Source organism: Silene latifolia, chromosome 2, assembly GCF_048544455.1.
Source record: "Silene latifolia isolate original U9 population chromosome 2, ASM4854445v1, whole genome shotgun sequence".
NCBI classification, from domain to species: Eukaryota; Viridiplantae; Streptophyta; class Magnoliopsida; order Caryophyllales; family Caryophyllaceae; genus Silene; species Silene latifolia.
The window spans coordinates 4,404,489-4,431,684 of record NC_133527.1 but is presented as its reverse complement, the minus strand read 5'-3'; the positions used below and the strand labels follow the sequence as shown (position 1 = coordinate 4,431,684).

The window sequence follows — 27,196 nt, the reverse complement described above, 5'->3', positions numbered from 1 at the left end:
AATAGTCAATAGCTCCAATTTAAGACAAGCAAGACGGAGACAATAAGAGTACAACTGAACGATCATACTGACAAATCATTATCATTAATTAGAATTGCTCTAGGAAATCAATGGTTACAGAAAACAAAATTCTACAAAAATTCAATAATGATATCACAACTGAATTAACAACTTGAATCAATCGAATTTCATGCGTTTAGCTGGCCCTTGATCGATAATAGGATCAACAGGGGGTGGCTGCTGTTGTTCCGAGCCTGGCTGGGTTTCTGCACCCTGCTCTGCTTCTGCGGGTTGAGGTGGGGTATATCCTTCTGGAAACGGGGGCGGTTGTGGGGCGGATGGTAGCTGCACACGTTTAAAGCATTACAAGCTTAGCTCACATTTGCCTTTCAGATTATAGATTACTCGATTAGCTCTTCAAAGCAGTAAAACACTGACATCACATGGCAAATTTAAGTTGACAGAGTCATAACTCATAAGTACCGCAACTCAATGACTTTACCATCTACGATACGTAGCATTTGTAGAGACTAGAGAACAGCTCAAGGTATACATCCAGAGATGTATAGATCTCGAGATTCGCAGGGCATTTCTTAACAAGTCACACATGGACACACAAACCATTAATCATCCCTTGATTACATGTATAGCAAAACATCCCTGTATCCCCACCAAGGCACCAACAGATAAATTAGTTTACATTTAGTTTTACATTTTAGAGCAGTGAACACTCCTGCATCCCGACATTTATATTCAAAGACACGGCTTAACATGTAACAATTTACATTGCGCAGCCACACTTTTCATCCACATACGATTTGTGACTCCAGTCTGCTAGTAGTTACTGAAAAAAATTTACGTGAAAAAAGAATTATGATGCATGTCATTTGTAAAAATTTCACCTTGCGCTGCAAGGATGCAAGAATATGGTCCACTCTTTTTAGTTCTCTAAAATCTATCGTTTCTTTCGCAACTGCTTTATCATCATCAGCATCATCACTTTCACCATCTGTTTCAACCAAGAAAAAAAAATGATCAGACAAATTATTTTCCATATTCCTTCAAGCAATTATCAGTAAGACTATATGATCGGTATACATCAACTGAATTAAGAAAAAGTAGTGACAAATAAATTAGATATAGGCTGTCACGTAAAGGCATAACCGCATAAAGCTCGAGACAGAGAAGAACCCAGAGATCACAGGGTTTGGATAATTGTAAGAGTGTAGAGCCATCAATGGTGTACAATCTCAACCACTCAATTACCCTAAAAAAAACGGAAAAAAAAAAAAAAAAAAAAAAACTAGAGGTATCAACAGATATGAAAATGAATAATTAGGTTATTTAGCAGTTGAACAGTCCAGCCCGCAATTCTCATTGTACCATAGTCTATATTACTACCGTATCTCTTGATAAATGCTGACTTATACGCCCAATTGAACCACTCATTACCAAACATAAGTCCCTGTTTATCCATTTTGCTTACCAAAGTATCTATACCCTGTTCAACTGTTTATGCTAAAATCTTGCACATATACTCCTGGTAAATAGGAACTTAAGTAAAGTCGAGTGTCAGAGTGCAAAAATGGATCAAATTCATCTTGTACAACATTGCATATTTGAATTCCACATACCTGTAAAAGCTTCCTTATTTTTACATTAAAAATTACAACAAAACACCTGATGTAATAAGATCACATGTTACTCGCAAGTACATTGTTACAAACGTGCTTTTGAAAGTAGTAAATTAGCTAATTTTCCCCCAGTACCCTTTTCATATCCTGGTTTTGATAGTGTGTTTTCAAAAGCGGGAAATAAAGGGTCGACAAAGGACATAACTTGGCCTGTTTCCATACTCTGAGCAGAAAGCCAACAACGCTAAGAATAATTCACATTTAACCAAGAGCTATAATGTCAACTGAAAGTCATAATGGTAATGATGTGATGTGTCATGCAATTATCCCCAGAGATCAAAGCCTAAAGTCTCACTACAGGAAAAAAAAAAGCAGGTGTTCATGAGTGCTCATATGCCTAAATATCCATAAGCTGGGGAAAGAGGATTGTAACACCCTAAAGATGAAAACAACAAGAGCAAGATTATAGCCATAATGGTAAATCAAGAAGCAGATTCCAAGAGTTTTTCCAAACGATTGCTCCAATAGATTCTGTACGACCTCAACAAATGCTTGAATAAACAATTGGTGAAAATACTAGGAATCTTTTTTTTTTATAAATAATACTTAAAAATGAAAATAAAAAAGTACCAAAATACGACCATCTTAAAAATATTAAGCAAAATGGGGTCAACGTTGGATCGGAACCTGGGATGAGACACGCCAGTGTCCATCGTAACTCGCTTCTGTGTTTGTGCATAACATATTCTATGCTTATTATTAACACGGAGTTCTTCCTGGCGAAGTGGTAGGAACAGCTCCATAAGACTTGTAGGTTTAAAGTTCGACTTTCCACATAACCATATTTTGAGTGACAATTTTGCTTTATGGCAATGCATGATGCTCTTTGTCAGTATTGAATAAAACAATACTCCATCAGCACCTGCTGGGAATCAAACCTGGGATCTTTTGTATCACCAAGATAGACACTTGCCAATGAGCCAGATATCAATTCAGTGATATCTACTGCATGAATATAGAAATACTATAAAACACGAGTCACCTTGAAACACGCTGGCGTGTCTCCTTTTCATCCTAGGTTCCGAATTAGGGATCCTACGTAGACCCGATTTTGCTAAGTATTTTCAAGACGACCTTATTTGCTATTTGCTGTTATTTTTGTGTTTATTTTTTTACAAAATTTTGTATTCTGGCAAGAAACTGTCTTATGCCAAGAAAGTGACCATCAATAGTATCACTGTATCACCTAATTAGAAAACTTAAGCTAAAAGTCTCGTCAAGATAACCGAAACAAAAAGATAGTACATTTGCGCCAATGAGGGTAACTGAAGAGTAGGGATGTAATAAGATTGTGAGGTTAAAAGAAGACCTGTTCACTTGTCTTACTTTGTTTTACACTTATGTAATAAGATTTCATCGTGTTACAACCTCACATTGACAATTCTCTACAATGAAATCATGTTAGCGTCAGATAGAGACTCTGGGGCGGTGTTTATAAACAAAAACTCCTTCCAATAGATTCACACGGCTAGAATAGGTTAAAGCATTAAATGGCAGCAGCCACCAAAAATGTCACAAAAATAAATATACCCACTGAACGATATATGCTAAAAAAAATTGGGATTTCAGAAAAATACCATGCCCAATCTTTTCCGACTTGGAGGCAACAGTGTGGAATGCCTTTTGTATATGGTACATAGCGCGCCCCTGCAAATCCAAGCAAACTTATTATGACTAAAGAGGCGCCAAGATTAATAATTAAACATCAAATACATTCAATAGTAAGAGGAAAACTATGTTCCCAGTTATATCAAGAAACGAGATATGCTGACAAGGGCTTCATCAACAATCATCAGCACAAAACACGCCAAGTGATAATAGAAACGACAAACTGAACCTATATTTACAACAACACAACATTCCCCAATGGCTCCCGCAATTCGGTTGGGGAGGGATGTACGCAGCATTACCCCTATATTAGCAACACAGAGAGGCTGTCTCTCAATGACACAAAATGAATTTTGCGTCAAGAAATACACTGAATGACTATTACTTCACAATTAACAGAAGCGCAACCAGTTTAGTGAGCCATTTCACTTTAATCCATCGTAATCCAAAACCAAAGAACTGAACCTACAACTCTTGAAGCAAAAACACTGCAAAGCTGAGGTGCTTGGTAGATTGAACCATCCAAAACGTAGTAAGTCAACATTAGGGTGACTTTCTCAGGACTGTCCCTTTTTTGCTTTCGAATAACGAACAGATTGGGCTCCACTACTTCATATAGCATGTACTCAATTCCTGTCATCTTCCTGTAGCAAAACGGAATCTATCATTCAACTATCACCCAATATTGTCCCATAAAAAACCATCTTAATGCAATCCACGCAGAAACATGAACCAGTTGTTTCACACCAACCTACCAATCACTTTACAAGACAACAAACATAAACTCAGAAAACCAGCATGGATGACACATAACCCCCCGAGCTACAAAGAACAACTTTATTACCCCCTCAGTCACCAAAGTTTGTTGCCTTCTAATTAGGCTTATTTAAGAATACACCGGAAAATATCCTAACACTAGAACTGTAGCTACTCCCGTATGATCCCTTCTGATTTGCTTATTTTGATTGAAAATAATATGAGAATGGTAATAGTTTACCCTGGTAAGTGGTAAGTACAGAAAACAATCTTTTATTTCCGGAAAATACAAAATGAAAGGTGATGACTCTTTCTGAGATGAACTAAGTAGTGATTACTAGTTTCACTATCCATCATTCTGACAAGGATTTAACACTTTTCAAAATCCCCTAAATAGTTCTAAGTATAAAATTAACCTATTGGAACGGAGAAAGTACTACTCCGTACTTGTCTTAGTCTCAATTGCCTACTGCCTTAGCATCAGCAATTCCGCAAATGAATCAGTCAACCACTAGTCAGTACTCAGTAGTCACTAACTCACTACATACTCCCATTATCAATCCTACTGAAGTGAAATTAAGATACGGAGTATATAAAAATCGTAAAAAACTCGCATCATCAATCCTACTGAAGTGAAAAATAGCTGCATTTAATCAAAACATACTCGTCACAAACAAATTAAAGTGAACATAATTACCGCCTTCGATTCAATCCCAATAAACAACAATACAATGAAGCAAAACAAAAACACAAAACCCTCAACAATCAAACCCAAAATCTTGTGTAAAACGTGCTATTATACTTGGAACAACTACCGGCGCCATTGTAAAACCGTATTACAAGAGACTTATACTCGTAACAAAATCACCAGAAATCAAAAAAAAGGATAGAATCTTACGAAAGGTGAGATAAATCAAGAGGATGAATAGAATTCATCCGCAATTGCTCATTACTACAAGTACGATCATAAAAAGGCGACATTGCGAAGTAATCAAACACGAAATTACGATCAAGTGGATAAGAATTAAGCCATAATTGATCTCTGAAGCAAATTCCAGTCATGTCTGTTCCAGGTGGCGGTAATTGCGGCGGATTTCCGTCGAGATTAGGGTTTCCCGGCGGAAGCATTGGTGTTGCCGCCATATTTGTACTCTCTGGTTGATTTGGGTAAAATTCGTGATCGAATTGAAGCGTGGAAATGAAATTGGGGGTATTGAATTGGGGATTGAGCTCAATTTACAGGATTTTAGGGAAGAATTAAAGAGGGAAATCGGGGGAAATTTGATTTAGGGTTTGCTTAATTCGTATTCGTGTTGTAAATTGTACAGTAATTGGAGGGAAACGTTTGTAACGCTTTTTCAACGCCCTTTTCTACTCCGCTGCTTAAGTGTTGTGTGAGACGGTCTTACATAAGAGTAATTCTACTGTCCTTTTGAAGGACGATATTTCTCATACACAAGCCATTATAATATTCCACTTGGGTGAATTGTGTTTGTGTGTGAGGAGTACCGTCCTCCGGGAGGACTGTAGAATTTTTGCTTACATAAATACGGAGTATTGGGCACTACGAGCCTATGTTTAGGACGACATTTTCATCAAGTTTTTTATTAATTATTATTTTTTTTAATATAAAGGGAGTCATCAATACTATATATTAAATTCAGAAACCAAAGGATTTCAATGTAATTAAAGAAAGTTATACAAATTAATTATATTATATAGTTTTAAATCAATAGCACCGTGTGATGGACCCGATTAAGGGATCTCAATGCAAATATTATATAGTTTGGGTAGTTAAAATTAAATTATATAGAAGCTTGGTAATTTTCCTAAACATTTGTAAGAGACTAAAACATGGTCAATTTCCTTAAAATAAAATAATTAATTAAGATGGTCACTTTCCTTAAAATAAAATAATTAATTGTCAATTTCAAGGAGATTAAAAGAAAGGAGATGCTTGGTAATTTTCCTAAATATTTATAGAAGATTAGAAGATGGTCAATTTCCTTAAAATAAAATAATTAATTAGTATAAATATGCACACTTATGGTATTAATTATTATCATCATAAAATTATATATTAAATTTAAAATCTATGCAATTTTTTTAAACTTTATAGTTTATTAGATGTATAGAGATGTTAATTATTTAACATACAAAAATATAATAAGTAGGTTATAAATAATTCAAGTTAGATTCCATAATATATAATATTGCATTATTCTTTCGATTTGATTTAATGCATATATGTAATATATTTATATATTTATATAAATATATAACTCTCTTAAAATTGCATGTCTAAGTAGTAAAAGTAATTTCGTCAGTAAAGAAAAGAATTGTAGTAACATTGAATATAGTTATATGATAGTAATCACTCATTTGAATAGGAAAAGTAACAATATTATCAGCGAGAGTAGTGAAAGTGATAGAAACAACAACGGGAGTAGTGAAATAATCAATATTAATGAGGCAATAGTGAACGTAACAATAATTATGGCGAGAGTAGTGAAATTATCAATATTAATGCGACAGTAGTAACAGTAACAAAAATTACGGCGGGAGTATTGAAAGTAACAATGATTTCGGGCAAGTAGTGAAATGTTATTACTATTGTTTCATTAATAAGAGTAAAATATTAATAGCGGGAGTAGGGAATTTGTCTAAAAATTTATTTCATCGTAATTTTAGGATATGTCATAGAAAAATATATTAATGAAAAATTTATGGGTTATGCAACTTTTAAGTAATTTTATTTAATGAAAAAAAAATTAATGGTAAGTAGAGGTAGCCCGGGCGAAGCCGGGCACCAATACTAGTTTGTTCCTTAATATGATATCATTAAGTCGCGTCTTATAGAAAGATATCTAGTTCTTGTAACTTACGGAGTATACTAATTCTTTTTAGGTTATAGTGTTTTAATTGTATCTCATTAACTTAATGCAGTCACTACACTTTATAATTTCTTACCCTTCGAAATTATAATTCTTTTTACTGAATAGGTCGTAGCCTAGTGGTTAAGACTTAAGACCGAGGTATCGTGACAATAAGTCACATGTTCAAATCCTCTTTCTTTCTATAATATAATGGTCTTGCATCTCATTTGACACCAAATGTCCCGGAGCCGACGGCTCGACCAGATTCCACCCGGTCTTTTTGCGATCTTGGGCTTTAATTTTGGCCCAGAAAAGCTCATGGCTAAACCCAAATAGTCCTACAGGTATGGGCTGCCCATACGCCAAATTTCGGCCTGACCCAGCTCGAAATAAAATAAGGAGTTGTTAAGTCCAAATAACACCATTTTTAGTGCTTCGTACTCAACTCCAAAGTAAAGTCATCTAACTGGAGTCTACATGCCACTTCACACATGTTCCTATATGCATGCTTAGTTTACATAATCGTATTCGTTTTGGTTAATAATATTGCAACAATTCTTGTTTAAAAAAGCCTTAACTTGAAACGATTCTCACACCAGATTAAAGTAGAGGTAAAAATAAAGGGGATTGTGTGATGGGTTTTTCTTTGGAACTTGTTGAGTTCTCAGCAACATATTTATAGAAGTAGGTGCATAAGATCGGTACACAAGTAAGTGAAGTTTCATTTTAAAACCAATTGCTGATAGGTGGAGTAAGTCACTAACTTATAAACTAGTCTACTCATTCTAAATCTACTAATATGAGATGATAGATTCGGGATCCTATGAGAACCATCAAGATAATGAGAACTGTGAGAACCACTCACAACCCTTGGATCTTATAATAAACAGACGACTGAGATACACTCGCATATTCCCCCAATCCCAAAACCCTCCAACACCGTCATTTTACACATTACTTTCTCGCTCTTTTTTTCTCTCTCTCTCTCGTTTCGATTTCATTTTCGCCTACGCAATTCTCTGCCGCTCCGACTATCTCTTTCGTCCACTTCTGCATTCATCACACTTCAGCATCTATCTCCAATTGTACACTTAACCGCCATTACCGTGACTTCATCTACAATTATCATCCGCCTTTGTCTAGTCTGCTTCCTTCTTCGTTTGCTATGATTTCATCTGCGTTTCTCTTGCTTTATTCCTTCCAAATTAGGTAATTTCTCAAGATCCCCTATTTCCTTCTTATTCCCTTATATTTTTACGATTTTTATGCTTCAAATTAGTTGATTCGGGGTTCATTCCTGATTTGATCTACATTCATTTGGTTTTGTTGCTTTCAAATGTCGCTTGCATTCAATTTACCTGCATTTTTTTTGCTTATTACCTAATAATATATTCAATTTATGTAGTTATTCATTGATCTATCATTATCACTTTTTAACTGGTTGTTGTCTAGAGTAAAATCTGTTTGTCTATTCATTTGTGTTAATTTATTTGATTATGCTCTCAATTTGCTTGATTGGTGTAAGGTTCGTGATTCGTTAAAATTAGAATTTTTGTTATGAATGCTTGAAGTTCTGTGTGGTAATTCCGTTGTAATATTTCAATTTTTGAGGAATAAATTTTGTAAAATTGCGGTTTGACAGCAACGGCTGCATCGTATTAGATGCGGTGATGATTGTTTGTGAGTAGGTCTTTGCCTTAACTACCGATAGAGAATTCAAATTCGTGGTTTATTCTTTGGTTAAAGATTAGTTGATTGATTGCCACTTTAGTTACTAGCTCCCTTGTTTTGAATTAGGTTTTTAAGTACTTGTACTTGTTTAGCTAAAGTTGAATTCTTACTTTGGAGGGTACATTGTGTTCGGATGTTTTGTTTGATTTAGTTAATGTGGTTGAAAATTGAGGGTTTATTGCCTCGAGGGTTCGCATATGGCGGGGTAAGGAGTGTTGGTTGTACACTGCCTTACCCCGCTCTTTTTTCGACATAGAGAGGTTGAATTAAAGGATTTGTTATTGATTAGTCGCCATTAGTGATTGCCCTCACATTAAGTTATTGCGTACGTGAACTTGGAAATAAGGTTTCAATCGTGTTTGGTGCCCCATTTGTTTGCTAGCTTCGTTTGGTCAAAGCTCGGCTAACTGGAGTTCAATACTAGTATTCTTTGGTTGATTGCCTACGTGAACTTGGAAATAAGCTCGAGCGTTGAAGTCATCGCAATCTTGCGCGATTTATGCAACGACCGAAAAATACCGTCTTCATTGTAAGTGGAAGAGGTAGAGAGATTCTCAGCAAGTGGTTCTCCTCTTGTGAAAAGCTTGGATTATCAGCTGAGCATGGCTACTTTACTCGGTACTTACACATCTGTTTTTTATCTTCCGAAATCCTTATGTATTTTTCATTTAGTTACACTGTTAATGGGTTTGACTCACATATAAGAGTCTTTCCCATTTTTTGTGGAATTTTTCCTGCCTTGCAAATAGTAAAATGTTTTTTTTCTTTGATTGTAGGTGGAGTAAGAATTCTCTTTGGGAGTCCAAAGCATGCAAGGCATGATTTGGATTGGAAGACGGTTGTCCAACCGATTATGGAGCATTATGCGAGGCAAATGAGATGGGTCTTCCATAGAGCAAAAGGAAACACTTGACTTTGGTGTGGCATTATCAAGATTCTGACCTTGATTTTGGTGTGACCCAGTCGAAAGAGCTACTTGACCATTTGGAGAATGTGCTCGCTAATGAACCTGTTGATGTTAAACGCGGCAAACATATTGTCGAAGTAAAACCACAGGTAAAATTTGTTATGTGATGAGTGAATTTTACTTTTGATAGGCATGGCTGATCGACCGAACTGATTGAAAGTGTTTGGAAATTCAGAAGTTTAGGAGTAAAACGACTGTAGGCCTGCAGTGACTTGTGATTTTGAATAGAAGTGAAACTAAAAATGACCCCTTACTTAGTTCACTATAAATGAACCGATAACATGTATGACAAGAACTATATAAAAAATTGCAAGTCTATATGCATGAAATATGGTTCTATGTGCATTAAAAAGTTCTTCAGATGCATCAGTTGGTTATATTATGATACTAATTATTATTAGTTAAGGACGCTAATTTTATATGGGCATGAAATAAGGTTATATGTGTATAAAATAAGCTTCTATGTGCATGAAATAAGGTTCTATGTGTATTAAAAAGTTCTTCAGTTGCATCATTTGGTTATATTATGATACTAATTACTGTTTATCAAGGACGTTAATTTTATATGGGCTTGAAATAAGATTATATGTGCATGATATACGGTCCTATGTGCATGAAATAAGGTTCTATGTGCATGAAAAAAAGTTCTATGTACATGAAATAAGGGAAATGATTGTGGAGGAGATTTAATGTATTTACCGTTCTTTTTATGTAACTATAAGGCATTTTAGTTTATCTATTACTTATCTTGCTAATATGTCAGAAACATTTCAGTATACTTATGTCAGTTATTTAGGAGGCCATAATCATATGATATGCTCGTTATTTAATACTCGTATTTGTTTAGCGTATTTTAAAGGCTATTAGCTCAATGGTAGAGCAATGTGCAAATTTTGCACAAAGGTATGGGTTCGAGTCCCATATAGCCTATTAGATGCATGAAAAAGCAACATATGTGCATTAAACAACCCTGTACATGCATGAAATAAGTGTCCAATTTCCTCATCTTTTTTGTCTTTAGGTCCGTGATAAGAACTGGAAATAGGATTATCAATTACACTATTTCATTCTTAGAATAAAAGAAAGATTTGGTATTTCATAGCCAATATGGGAGTCGAACCCACATCTTGTGCATTGCACAATGCTCTCCCATTTGAGCTAATTGGCTTTCAAAATAAGTAACACGCCGAAGAAAGAAGAGCTTAAGCTTGAGTTAGAGGACTATTTCATCAGCGCATGTATTTTACTCGAAAAGCAGCTAGCTCATAGCTACTACCAAGGAAACGGAGACAGCAAAATATTTTGGATTCTTATTTTACATATGAAGCAGGCAGGAAAGCCAAGATATTGCCTTCAGACTCCAAATAATAGTGATAGTTATATGGGGATTCCGTAAATTTGTAATAAATCCAGAATCTATATACCATAAACTCATAGTCATTGAGTACCCTTCCTATTTTTCTGCAATAGTTGTAACTTCTGCCATTTCAGGTGAAATCTGGTAGGATAAACCAGAGAAGACCATGGTAACACTACTCCACCGGTTGCAGAGAGCGGATTCCCACTCAAAAGTGAAGAGATGACAATCGACAAACTTGCAAGGACCGAAGCGACCGTGATAAGAAAAATGAAGTTCGCCAACAGGACCGCATAAGCGAGAGAAGAAAATGTCTCAGGCCGCCTCAGGATGGAGCTGGCAGAATCTAATGGCTTCGTATCCACTTGCACGCGGCCAACCAAACATGAAGGCCATGTTGTATATGGTTGCCCATAGATTCATCCCCAGCATTATATCCTAAGCACTTGTCTTTGGGTATCTGAGAAGGTGACGGAAGAAAGTTCCAGTAATAATACCTTGCTGTTATTGAATCCTGTGTAGCATTTCAAGGTTTAAGAAGCAGAGCCCATATCCAAGAGGTGCGTTGGGGGTGTGCTAGTTTACTGATCGTCTTTGCACTAGTCTGAGGCGTCAACAAGATAAACAAGTATTAGATCTTCTAATCTGGTGATCGATGATGATTATGATGATGATGACAAACGACTTCAATGTCCTACGGTAACAAACAAAAGCAAATGAAAGAACAACTTTAGTGTACTAGGAAATTGGCTTATCACCTTTGAGAGTGCAAAAATAGCCAAGATATAGCATAAATCCAAAACCAAATAACGACGCTCCTTCACTACCCACATAAAACTACATATAAGCGTGACACTCCTACAAACAAACACAAAAAATTAAGACAGACAACAAAAAGATTTAAAGCACAATTGTAAGTTTCAAAAACAAAAACCTCAAGAAATCACAAATTACAAATTACGAATTAAGAATTAAGAATCGGGATTCCGTAAATTTGTAATGGCGACGCAAACGCACCGGAATCGATTGTCGGGTACATAACATCATCGAAACTGAACACCAGCTTCAATTTCAGCTCAAATTTGTAATTTGCGTTCCAAGTATGTTTTACCAGCTTGTGATGGGGATTCGACAGCAAATGCTTGATATCCAAGGTAATTTCCACTTGAACAGTTCTAGATTTCTAGTAAAGGTGAGCACCAGATTCATCCAAACCACCTACTAATTAATAGAACAACACCATATGGCCGCTTCCATGAGCGTTGAGTGTAGACCTGTGCTTTATGAACATCTACGATAAACTAACAGCGACTGCGATCAACTAACAAGAAAAACTTTTAGGAAGGGCATGACGCTCATATCAGATGAGCGGGTAAGAAGAGAATAAGTTCGGTATCTAAAGTAATGGCAACTATAGATAATTGGAATGCACTAAATAACAGCATATAAGTAATTCCAATGAATTTTCACTCTTCTAAATAAGTAGGGTAGGTCATCGAGGCTGAGAGAGGCAAAGTTACGCCTCCTTCTCATATGATTTGAGCTCTGCAAGCTTATTAGTTTTTTCACTAAGCCAATATTATGCAGTAGAAAGAAGCCTAGATGCATAGAAATATTCAGTAGATACACACAAATAACCACTACATACACAAAAAATTAAACACTAACAAAGTAAAGTGAGATTGTGTATTTCTTCAAGTCAGATATGCAACATGAAAAACATGCTAAAACCCTCAAGTCAAAATCACATCAAGTTACGGTACGAACCTTTACGGACCACACATATACACACTTTTGTATTCTACATACACAAGTCCGGCCTCCAGATACACAAATCGGCTTGTGTATATGAAATACTAAATTGTGTATCTAGCGTCAAATTTTATGCAACCCAAACCAATCACTACCAACGATAGCTGCCACCACTCAACAACACACCACCACTTCCCCATACCACCACACCAGCCCTAGGCGACAACAACACACCACCACACCCATCAATTCACGTGTCTCCACCATGAACTAGAAGAACAACATAGATGCACACATTAGTACTCTAGATACACAAGTCAGGCCTCCAGATACACAATGATTCGTGCGGCAAAATATACATAACCACACTATGGCATAGAAATCAAAAATTGTTAGGACCAGCGTATATATATAGCTCGAATACAATATTACACTTCACCTCACAAGAACACAATAAAACAAGTTGAACAATTCAAATTCTAACAAACAAACATTCTCAGAACATGAACAATATGTACTATAGTGCCTAACTTACATGTCCGATTTCTTACATGGTTTGCAGAATATTAATTGTACCTAGTTTAGACCTAAACAAACTCAGAGACCCACTACTAATTCACATTGTAAAAGCAAATGTGTAATAACTAATAAGATGAAATGAAGAATCTAGTTTGATTATCATATACCCAGGAGTATTTATATCATAGTCAACTTGAGTCATTGTCCAAATAATTAGGACGAAAACCCAATGTTAAACCACTTTGAACGGTAAAAAAACAATGTTGAGGAATAAATCGATGTATGAGTGACATACTTCAACATGATGTTTCTATTAAGAACACCGGCATGCTCATACATATACAAGTCTGGCCTCAGATACACAATGATTCGTGCGGTAAAATATACATAACCACACTATGGCATATAAAGCAAGAATTGGTTAAGACCACCCTATAACTCAGATACAATATTATATTTCACAAATGCACTAAATTATAGCTAAAATACATTATTTCACCTCAGAGGGACACAAAAATAGAGCTCGGGTACATCAATTAGCTTCACTGAGTTCACCTCTCAGATACACCAACACATAGCTCACATACACGAGTTCACCTAAAATATACAACAAATTATAACTTAGATACTCTATTACACCACAAATACGTATGGTCAAGTTGTCCACACACGCCAACGAGAATCAAAGAGTTACATATAAATCATGTCAAGGTCTTCGAAAATCAAAGTAACGATATGGTTATCACCCTAATTGTGACTAATAACCCTTATAAATGATAATGAAATCCACTAAGTTAGCAAAGTAATTACTCAAGAATTTGGTTTTTTAAAAACAAAAGAGCCCTGAAGCTTCTCAATTTATAAATTTCAGTCTTTGTTGGATAACATTCTGAATGATAGCTATTTGTTATGAATTCTTACCAAATCACAAATTCTAGGTAAGGGAGAAAGGTGATACATAGTTTATGTTTCATCAAATCATTGCTAATGCACATCTACGATCAATTAACAATGAAAAGCTTTTGGAAAAGGCATAGCACTCACATCAGATGAGTAGGCAGGAAAAAAAATGTTGGGACATTCAAAGAAATGACAACTACACATCATATATGTACTAAATAACATCAAACACCAATTATTCCAAAAAATTTCCACTCTTCTAATTAAGCAGAAGGGATGTCATTGGGCTGAGGGAGCAAAACTAGGCATCTGATTCCTCCGATTTGAGCTTTTCACACTAAACGATTATCTTGCACGGGGAAATAAGACTAGGTGCATAGGAATATTCAGTAGATGCACCAAAATAACCACTACATACACTAAAAATAAGCATGGCTGCAAACATTAAAAATAGGAAAAGTGAGGCTGTCCATTTCATCAAATCAGATATGCAACCTAGGAGGTTAATTATATTTATGAAAAATCAAACAAACTTGCTGAAATTAAGGTCAAATCATATTAGGAAAACATGAGCACTAATAATTACAACGACGATCAATTAATGCCTAATATCCAGATAGAATTGTTTATGAACCCTAATTTACTGCAGATTACTCAAGCTAATTCAATATTGAATCAATTTAGGCTAAATCCGAATCAATTAAAGAAATTTGGAATACAATCATTGTGATACTGCAATAACACGAAAATAATAACTTGTAGCTTACAAAATTGAAACAATTGAACATGAAATTTACCTTTGTCAATGGTAAGTGAAGGAGGAGAATTAAGGTGGTCGACGCTAGTGGAGAAGGAGAAACGCAGAGCAGGGGCGTCTCGAATAATTCGGAGGCCCCGTGCAAAATGAAAACGGAGGCCCTCAAAATTCGAGAAAATAAATAAAAATGGTTATGGCAAGGCTCGAACTCGGATGACTTGGGTAATTGAAACATGTTTTCACCAATGTGCTATCACACTTCTGTTAATATACATGGAGATTATTATGTATATATGACTAATGTTTTCATAATTTATACGAACACGAGGCCCAAAAATTTGGAGGTCCAGTTCACGCGCTCATCCCGCACTTGGTCATAGCCGCCCTTGACGCAGAGGTCGGCAACGAAGAACTGAAGAAGCGCGATGGTTTGCAATGATGGAATTGGAGATAGAGAGAAAGCAAGAAATGCGTGGTTTTTATTTTTTAATGATACCAGTCATTGGTGGATTAACTATAATCTAGCGGCTTTTATATGCTCTAGAGGTTCTCATGGTTCTCATTATGTTATAGGTTCTCACCGGATCTCAACCCTGAGATGATATCCCGATATATGGGAAGAGGTTTAAACAATCATCCCCTCACTTGAATGAGAGAGAGTGTCCGGCGATGGTGCTACTTTTTGATCCGCTATGATATTCTGCATCATCACCACATTGCACCTTGCATCCCAAGCCGAACCACCGACGTTCATACCACTAATTAAGTTATCCCCAACGGTCTTATAGACATAAGTGGAAGACCGACCCACAAGCATGTGAATTTCCATCTCTGGGTTTTGAATGTGTGTTAGTTATTTTTTTTCTTTGTATTTTGACACTAACTTTAGTAAGTCAAATGATCAGTTTGATGAACTTGTTATCCGATAACAATAATTATAATTGGTCTTTCCTTCACAATAATTATCAAAGTTAAACCAAGTGATGCGAGTCTAGTGGCATCGGGTTTAACCTTCAAAGCTTGCCAATGGGCAGGAGTTGAGAGGTCCCGTGTTCGAACCCTAGGCTGCGCAAATCATGCGGTTATCGGTCCACCGGGGACTTTAAAAATGCCGGTCCTTCGTACACCAAAAAAAAAAAATAATTATCAAAGTTACTCCCTCCGTCCCGGTTATTTGTTATCTATTTTCATTTTGGGTTATATCAGTGAATTGTTATCTATTTTTATTTTTGTTAAGTTTTATATGTAAAAGGTAGTGTGCAAGTGGATGAAATAATAATATTATATTACTTTGTTAGACATTCATTTGCATTTCCTTGGTCTTTGTGCTAATTACAATAGATAACAAATGATCGAAACAGAGGGAGTAACATATACGGAGTACATAGTAGCTACCGAATGGTTACGAAAGAAAACAAACCTCAACTCGACCAAATTAACTACAATATCCAAAAACAAAAATTTTCATTTTCTCTCTGGTCCTCCCCAAACAAAGCATTATAAATTTATAATCCCATAAGTAGGCCTTTAGCAATATTAGAAATGGCTGACACCATAAATCCATAATAATTGTACAATAATTTTAAGCAAACTCATATTTTCAGGAAATCATTTGCTTAACTACTTTGGATTTTCATGCCCAATTTCAGGAAATCTACACTAGTATTCTTTCGGGAATTGAACCCAAACAAATTATTCAATTGAAATGGCTTACCTGGTATACGTGGTTTGCAGGCTATCACGTACACCCGAGGGTTTACCCAGTGCGCACCGAAGGTAGCGGCTGTGGGTTCCCTCGTCACCCAAAAAAAAAAGAATATCTAAATTAAACTGAACCGAATGAATTATTATAAGTCTAAAAAAACGAGGTCTAACTCAAATAGTTACGAATTATTTTAACAGACGGACGGGCTTGTGCAATAAATTGGGTGATAAGGTTTCATGCATAACGTAATCTTCTACACAATGCCATGCACAACTATATTGACATTCTGACATTCGATACGCATTGTTGCTTTCAATTTATTTTCGAATACGTGGAGCAAGTCACGCCTAGCTATTTCAATTTTCAATCTAACTAACCAAATATGTCGAAATTTAGGCTAAATGGCTAACAACCAATGACACGACCCGAAAATAATACAAATGTAAAAACGAAATTAGTAGATATGGCTAAAACTTAATGACTCATTTATGTAAGTGAGTTGATATATATAGACAATACAAAATCAGATAGATTATTAATATAATGCTATCATTATACAATAGCATTATATTAATAATCTATCTGATTTAGGCTTTAATGTAAATGAATTTCTGAATTATAAATTTTAAAGTTATTATAGTATAAATCAAAATTGAACACACAAAAAACAATGTAGTTTCATCAAATTTAAAAGTCCAAAAATATATATTTCACTCCAATTCAAAAATACTTAATTTGGCAATATATTAGCATGCCATGCCAACAACATACAACTTGGCGATTCCCATAACCTAATCAAAGGCAAGCCCATACTATCTAGACCTGGCAAAAGTATACCGAACCCGAAAAACCGATCGAAAATACCTGAATTGACACCTGACTGTACACCCGAAAGGTATAACTGAACTTCACCCTGAAACCTGAATCGACCTGAATTGATTCGAAATCGAACCGAATTTGTAATATCCAAAATAGACCCAAAATCGAATGAACCTGAACTGTTTCAACCTTAATTGTTTTAATCCGAACCGATATACACCTGAACCGATTTCAACCCGTACATTGATGACAGAAACCTAACATTGAAACCCGAAATGACCCGAATGTACCTAGGCGTCACATCTAGGGTGTCTTTTTTTACATGAGTGTCACCCATTTGACGTCAATGAATTAATATTATATCGTAGTTATACAAAAAAACATTATTTATTACTTTTTAAAAAAAAATTATTCGTATTATATCCAATGTTTTGAATAAAGACTTAATTCCTTGACATCCGATCCGATTATGACCTGACTCGAATCTCATCTGCTCTGATATTAACCCGACTCGAACTTTATTTGCACCAATATTGACCCAACTCGAACCTGAACCGATCCGAAATATCTACAACCGATTAAAAGTGAAAACTGAATCCAACCTGAGTTGAACCGAACTGAAATCGAAAAAAAAGGTAAACCAAAATAATCCGATCCGAAAGAACCCGAACCGAAACTTATCCGATTGACCCGTTTGCCACCTCTAATACTATCGACCTACATGCTCCATAGTTATTAATTTGAGTTCAATTTGCATATACACACAACCAACAACTTGGTCCCAAAAAAAAAAAAAAAAAAAAAAAAAAAAAAAATCAATTTTCCAACCCTATAAAAACCCTTCAAACTCCCTCCTTTACCCTCACCATTTCCATCACCTACAAAAAACACATTAATAATTCACCAAAAACTAATATTATCAAAATGGCCGCCTCCTCGAAAACCTTGTTAGCACTAGCAACCCTTCTCGTCCTAGCCACCTCACAAGCCCACGGACTCGCGATTGGGGGCGTGTCTGTCACCTCGTGCCTACTGAATCTGGGGCTACATTGCCAGGCTAACCCTTGTGGGGTAGTCAGTGGCAATGCGGCCCCATTGACTGATATTACAGTGACTCTTTTCGTCAACAATCAACCAATTGCGTCCGCTAACACGGACCTTGATGGAACTTGCTTAATCACGCTCAATTCTGGGGCAGTCTTAGCCTCAATTTTAAATCTTTCGACTCTATACGTTAGAGTTACTCTTCCTATTGCCAGTTGCGGCATTTGGGCTAACACCAATGGAGTCCTTCAAGGCCCGGTAGTCCAAGTGGGTAACATTGTTGGTGGCGTCCTTCACCTAACCGTCACCACTCTACACCGTGTTGTGTAACTTTGCATGGCATCCATGCAAATCCTAAGCTACTAAATTTTACGTTCCTCACTTTTAGGGACGTGATTTTTTATGGTAGCAAGGTCTATGAATTTTATTATTTTCATACGTCTCCTTCTTCGTATCATTGGTACGTTGAAGGATAAATGTAAGGAAAACTAAGTTTGTGTCATTGTACTTTAATTTGGTTGGTTTTGATATTATGTTAATTTGGCAAAGTTTGAGTCACCAAGCTCGAAATATAATGCAAAAAAGAGTCTATTATCTATTTATCTAATTGTAGATGTATTAATCTCTACGATACCTTCTACATATATGAAAATGAATGTATCCTATTTATTTATATATTGTCGTACTACATACAATATCACGTTGTAAAACAGTAACTGGATTATACATAATTACGGTTTTCTAGTTTTTAAGCATTATAATAAAAATTTTGAGTTTTCTATAAAGTTTATGATTTCATTCACTTAAACATTAAGCTCAAAAATTACAATATAACTAAAAAACATTATATATAAGCTCAGTAAAATTTGAGTTTTGACGATAAAAAAATTAAAATGTAACTTACAGTCTTTAAAAAACTCAGAAAAAATAAACATAAACTCATTAACAAATGAGGTCTGAGTTACTGCATCCAATGTATGTTCCTATTTCTCCGTTATAAAATTATACAGCCAAAGACCTTGATGTCTTATTATGGAAAGTGGTGATTGGTGAAAGTTATTTTAGTGGGTGTTTTCAGGTAAATAATCATTTGGCTTTACGATCATAATTATTGTAAACGGTTTTATATAAAAATTTTTGAAATTAAAATATTAAATATCGTCTATATTTAATTAGTTTTTCCTAGGAGAAGTTCATAGGTTCTTCCGTTATTTATTCACTAACTTCTTTACACTCTTTGAATTAAGTAGTTTTGTGAGACGAGGTGAGTTCACTCAATAAAACATTGTACGATCAATTTTATGTACATACACAAACATGACGAATTGACGACATAAATGGAATAAAATGGCTGTAATTTATCTGAATAGACCAAATAACGAAAATGTTGCAATTTCAGCGAATAAAAGGATGTAGTACTTTTTATAGCATTTAATAATTTGCACCGAAGATAAGAATTACGAAGTAAATCAGTGAAAATATAAGATTATACATTCAGATGTATAAGACTATTGTACAACCATAACACATCTAGCTAGTTGAGTTTATGTATAACTTTTCGAGCTTTTAAATTTTTTGGTTAATTTTTACTTGTTTTTTTGACATCAAAGCTACAGTAAGTCAGTAAGTAAACTATACAAACAGTTGTATAGAAAAGAATCCGAACTTTATAAATAATTATTTGAGCTTAAACTTGTACATTACGTACTTTATTTGAAAGAATTTGAGCTCCTTAATAAAAATTGTAGAATATACAAGCTAAGTAGTTAGTTGACTAGTCAAATGTCATGTAACTACCATGTAACTAACCACCAACTAAGTTTGTTAGTCGGTTAGAGATCTTAGTATATAAACAAGATCACTCCCTGTAAACAAATTATCACATTCATAATATTGTTTCAATAATAAACAAAGCACTCTCTCTCTCTTTTCCTTCTCTAAATAATTCTATAATCATTACAACAACCATCTTCATCTTCTCCATCATCAATGGAGGTTTGATGGTTTTCAAAAATATTGATTTTAAAAATTATAATTGATGGGGCATATTCTGCACCGCTGACCAAGTCAACACATTGAGCAAGGTCAAAGATATCCACAGCAAGTCAACGACTTAGACAGACTAGCCGATGCATCCCATCGACTGCCACTGGTCTCGGCATGATGACTGCCCCGGGACACATACCCGCGTACTCATATCCAAGACCCCTCGGCGGCGAGTCAACACGGCCCGCCGGCCTGCCATAGGCATCTCGGCCGAGGGGTAGATCAGTCTTTCCACCTGCTAGCCACTTGGCCACTTGGCCACTACGTGACAAAAGGTGAAAGCCTATAAATACTCCTCAACCTTCATTGAGGAAAGGATCCCACAACTAAAACCTAAATAGACTATTCATCTGGTAATATCTCCCTTATCTCTCTACAATACGTATCTAGCCAAGTAACACAGCTTAATCCTTTAAGTTTCCGACTTGAGCGTCGGAGTGAGTACGCTGGCACACGCCCAAGCCCTCGATTCGTTCATTGTTGCGGGGAGAGGCCGAGAGGGACGATAGAAGCAAGAAGGGTTCAACTCAAGACATTATTCTACAAGCCACGGGTGGTAACTAATAATCGCTCCGGGAAATTACACCGGAACAATTTGGCGCCGTCACGTGGGGAAAGACACTAGAAGCTAGTCACATTCATTCCCAAACAAAAAAACAACAAATCAACAAAAACCCACCCCAAAAAGCTAAGAAAATGTCGAAACAACAAGAGGTATTCGTGACGGACGAAACCGAATTTTACCACGATGATGTCGTCCACAAATGCGAGTCGAGCAACCCTCCACCGGCGGAGTAATTCAACAGAAGTCGGGATGCCAATAATACCAGACACCTGCGGTGCCAAACCAACCAGGTCACCATCATGGGACGGGTGGTTGACGTAGCAAAGTCGAAGATGCTCCTGGACCTAATCATTAATACGCCCGCTCACTTTGTCACGCCGACAAGAGCGGCGAACCTGTCCGGGAGGCTAGGGCCCAAAATGTGACTCGAGAAATTTGAACGGGGCACTAGGAGAAGCCGACCCGCCCAAGACGCGGGGAGCCCAAAGTGGGCGCGGTAGACCTAAGTCCTTCCCACACTCGTGGGAGGACCGCGTCCCCGCCACACGAACGAGGCTCACCCCGAAGGAGCCAGAGGAGTCCGACTCAGCAGAGTTGGAGAAGAAGTCCGAGTCGAAGAAGGAGCCCCTCCCGCTACGGAGGGAGGAGCCAGGTTAGGGATGCAAGGAGCCGGTCGCCGCGTGTCATTCGACACGTGGTTAGGCGACCCCTCAACGCCTACGTCTTGGAAGTCCGGTGCCGCATAAGCTCAAGTTGCCACCTCGTCATACAAGGGAGATAGTGATCCACCGACCACGCCGAGGCTTTCGAGTCCTACATGTCGGTATGGGAGCGGCCCGATGAGGTGCAGTGCCGAATTTTCCTAACAACTTTGCATGGGATGGCTCGAGAGCTGGTACAAAGGGCTTCCCGACGGCTCGGTGTATTATTACGCCGATCTAAAGGATGCCTTCCTTGCCCAGTACTCTTGTAACAAGAGAAGAGCCGTAGAGACATCTGACCTCCTGACTATCAGACAGGAGGGGGGCGAGTCTCTCCGGAGCTATGTGAAGAGGTTTGATGGAAAGGTCCAGCAGATTCGAGAAATTAATCCGAGTGGCGGCCTTCGCATCGATGAAAGGCCTCCCAAGGGGAGCCTTAAAAACGAGCTCATCAAGAGCGGAGGCTGGGCTTGAACGCCGCCGGGGAAGTTGGCCGACCAAGCCATCAAGGTAGAAGACTATCACAAGACTGGGTAGATCCCCGTAAGCCGAACACTCAGAAAAGAAGAGTCACAGGCAGGACAATCAGGACGAAGGACGCCGTGACGACAACGGTTCGCGGTCCGATGGAAGACGCCGTGAGAATAATAGATCACGGTCGGACAGATCCGACCGGAAACAGGACTCGGCGGGCGCCGGATGGAACTCAGAAACGTACCATCAGAGGCGGTATAGTGAAAAGACCCCTCTCGTCGTATCAGCCGCCGAGGTCTTCGCCCTGAGCAAAAACGAGGGCCAGAAGTGGGAGAGACCCCCCAAGCCAAAAAGTAACGGTGACACGAGCCAGTACTGTGAGTACCACGGCCACACCGGCCATTTAACCAACGACTGCCGCCATCTGAAGAATGCCATAGAGGAACTGATCCGAAAGGGAAGCCTCGGCAAGTACGTTGCAAAAGGTCAGAAGACTAACGCCGACAGTTCAGACAAGAAGTCCGTCTTCGAGCGGATAGGAGTGATTCACGTTGTCATCGGTGGCAACGAGAACGGAGGGTCCACTCATGGGCACAAACGACACCTAAACGAGCTATACCAGGCCATCAACTTTGTGCCCAACTCAGGGATCCCCTCCGCAAACATCCCCGACATGACTATCGGAAGAAAGGACTACGAAGGGGTCATCGCCCCTCACAGCGACCCGCTTGTAGTCAATTTGGACATATCCAACCACCTGGTCAAGAGGTGCCTGATTGACACAGGCGCATACACGAACATCATGTTTAGAGAGTGCTTTCTCGGCCTCGGCCTGAAGATCAAGGACTTGAGCCCCTGCACCAACCCCCTATACAGCTTCTCTGGAGCCGGCCTGGTGCCGCTGGGATCAATCAGACTCCCGGTGACGTTTGGCGAAAAGAACGCGGCTAAAAACGTCCTAGCTGAGTTCGTGGTCATTGACGGCTCGTCCGCCTACAACGTTCTCATAGGCCGAGTCACCCTGAGCGAGGCCGACGCAGTGATGTCCATCCGGGCCCTAACACTGCTGTACGTCTCGGACCGGGGGGAAGCGCATAAGCTCGTCTCCAAAGACGAGAAGGATGAGGTGATCAACATCCAGATAGCTGCCCGAGGATGCAACATGCAATCCCTCAAGGAGGCAAGGAAGTCCGAAAAAGGAAAAAGCCCGTCCTTACAGCAGGAAGGCGACCACATGGATGCAACTAGTGGCTGACTGGGGAGGGGTACCTGTGATGAGCCATTAGGGCATTGGCAATCTCGTAGAAATTTATGTAGCTGCGGAGGTGCCCAAAATAGCTGTGGACACCCCAACGCATGTATTTACCTAATGAAAAACCATCCAAGCCTTCCATCCAAGCAAAATTTTCACATCAGTTATCTATCAAGAAACAGACGCCGGCTCACACTGTCATACCGACAAGAGCGGCAGTCTTCATCAAGACATTAGCGCCGTCGCAGTCACCCCAAGTAGTAGACGCCACGGCAGTCACCCCAAGAGGTAGACTCCGTCGCAGTCACTCCAAGTGGTAGACGCCACGTAACACGCTATCAAGAAACAGACGCCGGCTCACACTGTCATACCGACAAGAGCGGCAGTCTCCATCAAGACATTAGCGCCGTCGCAGTCACCCCAAGTAGTAGACGCCACTAGCAGTCACCCCAAGAGGTAGACTCCGTCGCAGATCACTCCAAGTGGTAGACGCCACGTAACACGCTATCAAGAAACAGACGCCGCTCACACTTTGTCATACCGACAAGAGCGGCAGTCTCCATCAAGACATTAGCGCCGTCGCAGTCACCCCAAGTAGTAGACGCCACTAGATCACCCCAAGAGGTAGACTCGTCGCAGATCACTCCAAGTGGTAGACGCCACGTAACACGCTATCAAGAAATAGACGCCGGCTCACACCGTCATACCGACAAGAGCGGCGGATCTCCGACAAGACATTAGCGCCGTCGCAGTCACCCCAGTAGTAGACGCCACTAGATCACCCCAAGAGGTAGACTCCGTCGCAGCCATCCTCAAAACGTACGCGGCTCACACTGTCATACCGACAAGAGCGGCAGTCTCCATCAAGACATTAGCGCCGTCGCAGTCACCCCAAGTAGTAGACGCCACAGCAGTCACCCCAAGAGGTAGACTCCGTCGCAGTCACTCCAAGTGGTAGACGCCACGTAACACGCTATCAAGAAACAGACGCCGGCTCACACTGTCATACCGACAAGAGCGGCAGTCTCCGACAAGACATCAGCGCCGTCGCAGTCACCCCAAGTAGTAGACGCCACGGCAGTCACCCCAAGAGGTAGACTCCGTCGCAGTCACTCCAAGTGGTAGACGCCACGTAACACGCTATCAAGAAACAGACACCGGCTCACACTGTCGTACCGACAAGAGCGGCAGTCTCCGTTAAGAAACCAACGCCGGCTCCCACGGTCAATCCGACAAGAGCCATCGCACATTACACTCGCAAAAGCATTCGAAGTGTCTTGGAAGCGTTGAAACACAGTTGAGATACGCACTCTAAAACGGCCCCGGCCAAGCCGAGGCGAGAACAAAAAGGGCGCTCAATTAGGAATACAGGAAGATAACTCTGACAAAGATAAGATAAAGACCTCGGCCAGGCCGAAGGCGAAAGAAACGAACTATTATTAGAAGATAAGTTACAAGATTACAAGTGAAAAGAATACGACGGCAGTAGTCCCCCGGGATAAGCCGAAACACAACCTACCAAAGTTGTACAAAAAGCAAAAGCTACAATTATGTTCATATACCAAGAGATAGCGGGGAGGAAGGGTGGGTAATTGGCCCTCGAAGTGAAGCAGATCTCTTTGTAAACTTGTTCTCATCAACAAAGACATGGTAGTGAGGAGTGAAACAGTCTGCTTTGTAAACTTGCTCTCCTAAGCCTCGTTCTTTCGCCGCCATCGATGCTCGGTAGCCGCATCTTCCCGAGAGGGCAACCCAGCGACTTTTCTAGACCTCGGCCTTGGCCTCGGCATCCTCGTTGCCCTCATCCTTTCGACTTCTTCCTTAGCCATCCTAGCCTTCTCGGAAGAGCTGCTTTCTCCGCGGCCGCCTCCCTCTCCATCTTCGCCTTCGCCGCCTCCTGGGCCTTCTCCACCGCGGCTTTCTCCTTAGCCTCGAGCTTGTCATCAAGCAGCACGTCGAACCTGCCCCACGGGAAAGAACCATCAAGAGGGAAAAGCTCCCCAATAACTTCCCTAGCAGCGTCTTCGGCCAAGTTCCGGAACTCGGCGCACAGTTTGGGGAGCATGACGGTTTGGAGCATATTGATGTCCACCTCCTTTTGCTTGATGATGGCCTCTTTGCCCCGAATCACCTCCGCCTGGGCCTTAAACAGACCCTTGTATTCATCCCTCTCTTTGGAGACAGAGGTCGCACGCCCCCGAGCAAGGCTACTTTTCTCCAGCGGCTTCGCGGCCTCGGCGCCGCAGACTCGCCTTAGCCCTCTCGGCCAAGGACCTCCTTTTCAGCGTCCTCCCTAAGTTTTCTCTCGGCCCGGGAGCGCCTTCTCGGCTTCTCCCCTAAGCCTCGCTCATTGAGGAGCTCGAGCTTCGCCGACGCACCACCGCTTAGTGGCGTTACGCTCATGAAACCCGAGCCACGGCCTTCTCTTGCTCCATGAGACGAGCACCGGTAGCCACGTTCCACCTCGCCGGCTCCCTAATCGCCCGTGCCCTCCTCTATAAGCTCGGAGACGGAAGCCTTCTCGGGATGAAGGGACGGTGGTCACAATTTGACCACTAGCCCGCGGCTGGGAGACGAAAGCCTTCTGGGATCGAGGGTTTGGCGGCGCCTTGGTCACCAACCTGCGCAGAGGACCCCACCGCCAGCTGCCCGACGTGAGCAACAGCCGACTGCGATTGGTCTCAGAAATTCAATTAAAACATCAGTATCAACATTGACTTACCGAAACACCTAATGGCACGGCTAAATTTAAGCCCAACAAGCTAGATAGGTACCGTGTTTGGCCTTCTTGGCCGGAGGAGGCACTTCCTTGCCGGCCGGTAGAAACTGTCCCTCTCCTCTTACGGATAAGGGGAGATCCCTCGCGTCGAATCCCCCTCATCGGGAATGTCAACAATCTCCACCTTCTTAGGGGAGGGGATGGGAGCGGAACCATTTGTCGACGCCGTTTTCCGCGTCCGACGCACTACGCCGCTAACAACCCTCGCCTGCGCCTCCTCCTTGCTCAAGGCCTTCAGCCGCTGTTCCATAAGGTCATTCGGCGACGTCCTACGATCATGGGCTAGAGCCTTGGGATGCAAGTTAGCAACGGTCTTATCTTTGTGCAGCCCCATTCTCCGAAGAAGGTCCTCAGATAGGTCCGGTCCAAAGTGGTCTGCAAAAGAAACGAAGCAAGAGTCAAGTAGAGGAAATAAATCGAGGTCCGAGAAAACAGGAACATTGAGAGCGGCGATGGGCCTCACACCGACCCCACTCACCCTGCGCTAGGGCCGGTATGAGGCCAACGTAGCAAAGCGGCTCATTCTGAAGAATGATCTGCGTCGGGGGGATCCATCTTTTCGGCATCCCACTCTTGTCCACCTCGAAGAGCCTCATCGCCAGCCTCTCGTCCTCCTTCAGATGGACCCTGCTGGCGTCCATTTTCAGATGTTTCCGGGTGACCCATCTGTCATGCTCCGCCCTGGTCTCACACCGCAAATTAACCTGGTCTTTGGAAGGAGCGAGCGGCGGATAGTCGTCCAAGCACCTTAACGTACACCCACCGACCCTGCCAGTCCTTGCAAGAAGAGAGTTTGTCGACAGAGACATAACCCTGCTCCGTTTGCACACTATACCATCCGACGCGGCCAGAGATCGATGGTTTAAGATGATGAAGTCGGCGGAATAAATTCAC

General features: G+C 40.0%; 1 protein-coding gene and 1 pseudogene across 1 annotated transcript; both read right to left on the bottom strand.

Moving 5' to 3' along the window:
* Window positions 1-65: 65 nt before the first annotated feature.
* On the bottom strand, window positions 66-5,439 carry LOC141642065 (mediator of RNA polymerase II transcription subunit 6). The gene is made up of 5 exons (XM_074450746.1): window positions 4,957-5,439; window positions 3,772-3,946; window positions 3,272-3,341; window positions 903-1,009; window positions 66-345 (listed from the first exon to the last, which is right to left on the bottom strand). Exons 1-5 carry the CDS (start codon window positions 5,199-5,201, stop codon window positions 178-180), a joined length of 765 nt encoding a protein of 254 aa, XP_074306847.1. The 5' UTR covers window positions 5,202-5,439; the 3' UTR covers window positions 66-177.
* A 5,630-nt stretch (window positions 5,440-11,069) lies between these two features.
* Window positions 11,070-25,239, bottom strand: LOC141627665 (UDP-galactose/UDP-glucose transporter 3-like; annotated as a pseudogene).
* Window positions 25,240-27,196: the final 1,957 nt, after the last annotated feature.

Coding starts and splice junctions, on each gene's coding strand:
- LOC141642065 (XM_074450746.1), bottom strand. CDS start 5,201: ATGGCGGCAACACCAATGCTTCCGCCGGGAAACCCTAATCTCGACGGA. Junction 3,342..3,771: donor GTGTTTTTGCTTCAAGAGTT/GTAGGTTCAGTT, acceptor TTGGATTTGCAG/GGGCGCGCTATGTACCATAT. Junction 346..902: donor TTGCATCCTTGCAGCGCAAG/GTGAAATTTTTA, acceptor AAACGTGTGCAG/CTACCATCCGCCCCACAACC.